This window comes from Vicia villosa, linkage group LG1 (genome assembly GCF_029867415.1).
Source record: "Vicia villosa cultivar HV-30 ecotype Madison, WI linkage group LG1, Vvil1.0, whole genome shotgun sequence".
NCBI lineage: Eukaryota > Viridiplantae > Streptophyta > Magnoliopsida > Fabales > Fabaceae > Vicia > Vicia villosa.
The window spans coordinates 151,480,257-151,488,495 of NC_081180.1; the positions used below are offsets into that span (position 1 = coordinate 151,480,257).

The 8,239-nt window shown below is 33.9% G+C and overlaps 1 protein-coding gene across 1 annotated transcript; it reads left to right on the forward strand.

Moving 5' to 3' along the window:
* Positions 1 to 961: 961 nt before the first annotated feature.
* Positions 962 to 2,036, forward strand: LOC131619066 (ethylene-responsive transcription factor ERF098-like). Its single transcript, XM_058890210.1, has one exon. The coding sequence runs from the start codon at positions 1,025 to 1,027 to the stop codon at positions 1,484 to 1,486; it is 462 nt and encodes a 153-aa protein (XP_058746193.1). The 5' UTR covers positions 962 to 1,024; the 3' UTR covers positions 1,487 to 2,036.
* Positions 2,037 to 8,239: the final 6,203 nt, after the last annotated feature.

Consider the following 8,239-nt stretch of genomic DNA (forward strand, 5'->3'; position numbering starts at 1 on the left):
AAAACAAGATTACAAGTTTACAAGAATAACAAATAACCTCTCTCACCCTAAATTAGGATTTGCAGCTTAGCAATGATGAGAGACTAGTATGCTATTTATAATAAAACCTAACATACTAACTAATGGGCTTTTTCAGCAAGGCCCATTACACAAGCCAACTTAATAAACAAGCTAACTTAACAAATTAGGGTTTAAACACTAAAACCTAATTTAACATGCTAACAACCCTAGCATCTTCGACATCTGCATGCTAGACCCATCTTCGACTACAGCATGCACACTTCGACACCAGCATGTGAATAATCCTTCGACTTCATGCTTAACTCTGTCGAACTGTCGAACCAAGAAGCTACCCTTTGACAATACTAGAGTTCGATCCAATATCTCACACTGAACAATATTATTCTAAGATTTTTGTAACGAACAAACAGCATGCCAAATCAATATTGCATTTTGTTTTGATCAGTGTAAAAATTGCATTGTAATAATTAAATTAAATTAAAAAATTTAATAACAATTTATAAATTTTTTATTTTATATTATATCTCTTAATGTGAAAACCCAATTTCCCCTGACTGCTCTAGCTAGATGGAACATTCTTTTACTATTACGTGTTCTCTCAATAATCGTCGCAAATACAAATACTTCATGCATTCATGCAGAATTTGATGACCCCACGTGTGCAAGACCAGCAACACGACAAGTGCGAATAAGCCTGTCTTCCTCACAAACATATACAACTAAGCACCTACCTTAGTCAATTCCAAGATTCTCTCACTTCGGTCAAGTCAACTTCAACATACCAAAATATTATAACAAAATAATATCACTTATCCAAATTCAAACCGTCACATACGACTCATGCATGGTCAAAAAGCCTACCAAAGCCCACAAACATAAATATTACATATAAATATAGCATTTCTCCACTCGTATAAACCTCATCAGCCTTCATAGTTAACACAAACAAAACTTGAAATAATAATCTTATTATTATTTACGTACTATTAAATTTTTGTGTTTAATGGAAGGAGTTTCGAATTCGACAAATGGAAATGTTGTTGATCAGATAAAGTATAGAGGAATTCGTAGGAGGCCATGGGGAAAATATGCAGCAGAGATTCGTGATCCGACAAGGAAAGGAACAAGAATATGGCTTGGAACATTTGATACTGCGGAACAAGCTGCAAGAGCTTATGATGCTGCTGCTTTTCATTTTCGTGGTCATAGAGCTATTTTAAACTTCCCTAATGAATATCAAGGTCCTAATTCATCATCTTCTTCATTACCTATGCCTCTTACAGTGCCTCATCCTCCTCCTAATCATGATCATGATCATGATCATGATCATGATCCTAATCCTAATCTTAATCCTAATCCTTCTTCTTCTTCATCTTTTTCTTCTTACTCTGTTGATGATAACTTTGATTTTGGATTTTTGGATAATAAGTTGCTACAAGAATTCCTTCAAGAAGGAACACAGTGATTAAGAAGCTACTGTTGAAGAATATCAAATGGCATGCAATCTGTGGTTTAGTAAATTTCTTTTTATTAAATTATTTGGGATTGTTTATGTAAGTTATTCTTATAATTAATGAGATTGCGTATTTTGGATGTTTATAATAATTGTAAGAATTTAATTGAGAAAGAAGAGAGATGGATATTTTTCTGGTTTTATTATGGGGGCTTTCTTTTGCTTGGCTTTGATATCAAATGGGACTTGTAATAAAAACTCTTTTGCACACACTTGTTGAAAGAAGAGAAAGAGTAATCATTAACTTTATTCAAACTTGACATATCAATGCATCATGTTTGGATACATGTGTATAGGCTTGAAAATAGAAAACACTTATGGGATAAGTAACTATAATACGGCGGTGATGAAACGGTGGTACAGCTGCATCCACTTGAATTCTTACTAGCTAAGCAAACTAAGAAACCTATCTAATAAGTCTCCTCTTCATTTTTTTGATAACCTTTCTTAATCAAGAAGAATGTCAAACTACACTTATACACTTATTACCTTTATAGTAATCAATCCAAACATCTTCTTTAATGTGTAGAATAGCTCAATCTTTAGAGGTTTTGTAAATATATCTGTAATTTGTTCTTTAGTTGAACAATACACGAACGCCACTTCTTTATCAAATATCAACTCTCTTACCAAGTGAAACTGAATATCAATACGTATCGATCGTCCATAAAAAACGTGATTCTTACTCTGTGCAATAGTTGACTTGTTGTAACAAAATATATTTGTTGGACTACTTTTCTTTTGGTGTATCACTTCTAAAATTCTTCTCAACCACATTGTATGAGTATCACAATCGGTTGCTGCAATATAATCTACTTCAGCGGTAGAGAGTGCAACAACTGGTTGTTTCTTCAAAGACCATAAAATTGCACCCGTGCCCATGTGAAATGTGTAATGTGACGTACTTTTTCTTGTTTCTGTATCTCCCACCCAATCACTATTTATGTATCCAAAAGTTCCACTTCATTATTTCTAGCATATACTATATCAGGTCTTGTCGTAGTAAAAAATCTTAGACTTTCGATCAAACTTTTATACTAGGTTGAGTCCACTCTTTTGCCATCGTTTTCTCTTGTCAACTTCAACTTTTCTTCAACAAGCGTGTAAATAGGCTCTGAATGCTCCATCTTGAACTTATTCAAATTATCACTTACATAATTCTCTTGAGAAATAAAAATTCCATCATTTTGTTAAATGATCTCAATGCTAAGAAAAGTAGGACATTAAGCCCAAATCTGTCATTTCAAAATGTCGAATCATAGCCTTTCTGAATTTTGCAATCATTTCTGGATTATTTCCCATGAAAATCAAAAAATCAACATATAGGCACTCAATAAGGACATCTCTAGGATCAATCTATTTGATATATAACGTATGCTCATAAGGACACATCTCTCAAAACCATTCTACACAAAATAAGAATCAATATTCTTATACGAAGCTCTTGGGGCCTACTTTAAGCCATATAATGTTTTCTTCAATCTATAGACTTTATCTTCCTTTCCTTTGACTACGTATCCTACAGGCTACTCAAAGTAAACCTCTTCTTCTAGATTACTGTTTAGAAATGCACACTTAACGTCCATTTGATGTATTTTCCAACTATTTTGAGTTGAGATCGAAATAAGCATTATAATTATATCCAACCTTGCAACAGGAGCACATACCCTAAAGTATTAATACCTGGTTTTTTCTTGTATCTGCCACTAGCCTTGCTTTAAAGTAATCAATCTCACCAATGGGTTTGTACTTTGTATTGTACACCTACTTCACTCCTATAGATCTCTTGTCTGCTAGAAACTATGTTAGCTTCCATGTTTGATTCTTCTTAATTGCATGAATTTCTCCATTTATGGATTTTCTCCAATTTTTATCATCTACCGCTTCTTTAAAAATAAATGGCTCACAATCGGTAAATAAAGCAAAGTTGATAATCTCTTCATCAGATGGGTCATTATCGTTACCCAAAACACAATCTTGCAGTCTGGCTGGTAATCTACGCTTCCTTTGTTGTCTGTTGGATGTTTTTGGCTCATCAAGTGTTGTTTGTTGTCTGCTAGATGTTTCTCGCTCATCAATTGTTGAATTATATTCAGTCTCCTCTTCGTAATCATTTGAAGTCACAATTGACCCTTTTATAAATTTAAGGACCAAACCCACAATTCTCCTTCATCAAAAGTCACATCTCAACTAAGTCATATCTCGACTAACAATCATCTTCTTTGTCTCTGGATTATAGAGCTTATATGCTTTTGAGTTTGAACTATAGCCAACAAAGATACATCTTTCTCCTTTGTTATCTAAATTAATTTTCATTTGATCTGGTACATGAGCATATGCAATACATCAAAAAACTCTAAGGTGCCGAATTGTAGGTCTTCTTCCACTCCAAGCTCCTTTGGGAGTCTTTTTTTTGGACGCTTTTTGTATGACACCAATTTAAAATGTCAACCACAATAGCAACAACTTCTGCCCAAAACTCCTTAGACTTTTTTTTGGCCTTCGATATCCATCTCACCATATCCATGATTGTTCTATTCTTTCTTTCAGCAACTCCATTATGCTGAGGTGTGTATCTGGTTGTTAACTGAAGCTCAATTCCATGTTGCTCAAAGAAACTTGTACTAGTGAGGTATTCTTGGCCTTTAACTATTCTCAATGCTTTGATTTTACAACCAATTTGTTTTTCTACAAATGCCTTGAATATCTTGAAGGCGTGAATCACATTCTTCTGATGTTTATTTCAAAAAATGCACCCAAGTATTTCTACCGAAATCACCAATAAAAGTAATAAATTACATACAACCACCAGGTGTTGGTATTTCTACTAAACACAAGTCTGAATGAATTATCTCTAACAACATATTTTCTCTCCAAGACATTTTAGTTGGAAATGAATCTCTAGGCTTCTTTCCAATTTGAGAAGTTTCACATACTCCATTATAAATATTCACAACAGGCAATCCAGAAACATATTCTTTTATTGACAGCTAATTCAAGCCAGAAAAATGAAAGTGAAAAATCTCATTTACCATAATCAATCATAATTTGAAATGATAAAACTCAAGAAATAAAATTTTTCATGTTGAATTTTCAAAGGAAATAGGCGGTTTGGTGTAAATCATACCTTTGTGATAAATCTATCATTTCAGTCAATCAACATGCATAACTTATTGTGAATATGCATGTTGTAACCTTTCTCTGATAGTTGTCCCATACTCAATAGACTGTGATGAAGACCAGGAGCATAGAAAACATCACCAATAAAATTTTGTGATCCATCTTTCAACCTGATGGAAATTAGGCCTTTCCCTAAAATTAGAATATTTGAATTGTTTCCAAATTTTATCACTGACTTTGTTGTTTCATCTAGAGAAGAAAATAACTCTTTTTTCCACACATATGAATACTACATCCATTGTCTAAATACTAAATATTTTCTTCTTCTGAAAAATGTATTACTTGCCAAAAATAAATTGTGTGGATACTCAAAGTACTCACCGGTATTTTGATATGAGCTTTCTGCCACATTCTCCTGATGTTTATATCTACAATCAGTTGCTATGTGTCCAAACTTTCCATACTGATAACAACTATAATTTGTCCTTTCTTGTTTGTAGTAACTTTTCCTCTGCCATGACATGTAGATCCAAAGCTATGTCCACCTCTTCCTTGATGCGCTGGATTTGAAACTGTTGAAGATGTTGCCTCTCCATCGGCTGAGGTTGCCACGTCTTCTTCCTCCATAATTTCCATGGCAACTTCCTCTATAATTTTGTCTTCCTCTATTGTAATTATTTTGTCATTTTTCTTCTTTGGTACGACTTGATTCAAAAGTCTGGTTTAAATTTATTTGGCTCTTTAGAGCCTTTTCTTTTACTACTTTCTCAATCTTTTCTAATATTCTATTGACACACCTTTCAATGCTTCCATTTAACACTGCTACACACAAAATATTTGTATCGCGGGACTCAAATATAGTAGTCACCACATGGTCAAACTTCATAGGTATCATACGCAAAATCTTTTCTACCACTTTGCTTTCAGAAATATCTTCTTCATATACTCTCATCTTATTGACTAGATTTATAACACGAAAAAAATATTATTCTACTGTTTCTGAATTAGACATTTCGTATCTTTCATATTCTCTACATAACGATTGTAATTTGGGCTTTTGAGCCTTCTCTACTCCTTTATGTGACAACTTCAACATGTCTCATGCTTCTTTAGAAGTATTGACATTTTCTATTTTGTCAAAAATTGAGTAATCAATTTCTTGATAAAACGGTGGTATAGCTGCATCCATTTGAATTCATCCACTTGAATTCTTACTAGCTAATCAAGCTAAGAAACTTATCTGATATTGATTTAATTAATTCGACAGGTTTTTTTTTTATCTTTTCAATTACTTGTATTTAATTTGGATATAATATTTGATTTATTTCTTATTTTTATAATTTTTGTTGAAATTGTAAATGAGCTCGGATATACATGCTAATATCTTTCAAATGTAATTATTTTCAATAGATTACAATGAAAAAAGAGAATAGTGTTCCTCAGATGAATTTCTTAACTATTCTAAGAAGGTTAAGAATTACTAAATTAAGAAGTGCGTAAAATAAAGTAAAGCAGAAAGATGAAAGGACAAAAATGTGTAAAAAAGTTAGTGTAATTTTCTTTTACGAATGTAAACACTATTCATAATGATCAAAATAATGTGGCCTACAAAATTTTCCATTCCTTAGTTAATTACGTGAGTAGTGCGTGATTTTTCCCTTAAAGGGTGCAAGTTGCTCTGATCCCCACATACTATTTTCCTCAGCATGGGGCATTGTGTCTACACTAATTTTAGTTAATGGCATCATAACTAAGAAACATGAGTAACATAACAAATAGTCCAATTTCAGTGAGCTTTGAATAAGTCTAACGCTTCCATGACCCCTACCGTTCTACGCAGACATGTGAAATATTCGAGTAACTTGTACTCACATGTCTTTGTAATCGCTAACATTCATTTGGTCGAGAGAAAACTTGCATGACCTGAACTTTGAATGCTTGCAGCACTTGCATGACCTCAATTTCTTGCAAAGCAATCTCTTTTAAAGATTCTTGTTCTTGAGCACTTCCTTCTCTTCTCTTTACAAATCATAATATTTTTGACGATGACCACATCAGATTCTCAAATTTTAACCAAAATTTAAGACAATATTGAAGTAAAATATTCAAAGGGCATATACCTTATTCAAGATCACATTAGTCTTCATTCTTGTAGGACCGACTTGGTTTTCTCAACATTATTTGTAAATTCATCCCACCACCATAAGCTTCCACTTGCTTGTGACGAGTTTATTGTCGAAAAGAAATCTAGTGAATTTATAACACATCCTCGCCCAACCCTTGACTAGTTCACCTCCTAGGGCTCAAACACCTTAGAGAAAATCAATCTTCTACCATCTTATCTACCAACCTCTTTCTAGAATTTTTGAAAATGAATTGAGAAAATATATCTCACGAACAAATGAGAGTTTATAAATGATTTATTACACCTTTGGATCCCTCTATTTTTAGAGAAAAAATATAACAACAACTCCTCTTTGTTTCCTGCATTTACTCCATAGATTGTTAAGATCATGTTAAAATAAGTGTGATATTTCTCCATAACCAAATGACGAGATACGTGGTATCAAATATCTTATTTGAATAAACTTCTTGATTTCTAGAAGGAAGAAGGACTTTTTTTTTTTTTGAGGGTAAAAGAAACTTAGATTACCAAAGAAGCCAAATTGGCAGTACAAACAACTGGTTCCTCAACAGAGGGAATTTCACCAGACCAAGACATAGTACCAAGTCTTTTCCTACATGCACCAAATGGTGTGCATCAGTATTAAACCTTCTATTAAGATACACAACAACAGGATTCCTAAATTTCGAAATCATAAGCCTACAATCATTAACAAGTAACTCCAGTGCAGCTGAATAGGAAACTCCATTTATGCAATCAATCACTTCAAGGGCGTCAGATTGAAAGACCACATTTTCTAACTTGTGATCCAAGGCAATATGCATGGCCCACAGGATTCCCATGATTTCTGCTGTAGCAATATCTGCAAAACTAGAAATTCTTTGGCAGGCGGCTGTAAGAACTTTGTCATTAGGATCTTTTATCACACAACCAAGAGAGACAATACCATTATCAAAACATCCAGCATCGGTCTGGACAAACCAGGAAGAATTGGCATTGTTGCCCATGCTGATTTCATTTGGCCTGTTCGATGGTGCTTTGTTTACTACCTTCCACTCCAGCACAGATTCCATGGTGATGTGAGCAACTTGTTGGGGGTTTGGCACTGCATTCTTAAACACTAAATTGTTCCTCGCCTGCCATATATTCAAAAAGCCTGTGCAAACAACCTGTGCCAGCCACATATCCTTTTTCCTCAAGCAGCTAAAGATCCACTCACCTACATCAATACCAACCGGTGGCCTTATACCCAGAGGAGTAGAGAACAAGGCAGCCTTTGCAAACTCACAGTCTATAAAAAGATGTTGCCTATTTTCAGTGAAACTATGACATAAGGGACAAGTTTGTTCAGTGATGATACCTTTCTTTCAAAGATTACACCTAGTTGGAAGGATGTTTTTGATTAAGCGCCATATGAAATTCTTTGTCTTCTCAGCCATTGGAGCTTTCCACAGCTTTTT

Coding starts and splice junctions, on each gene's coding strand:
- LOC131619066 (XM_058890210.1), top strand. CDS start 1,025: ATGGAAGGAGTTTCGAATTCGACAAATGGAAATGTTGTTGATCAGATA.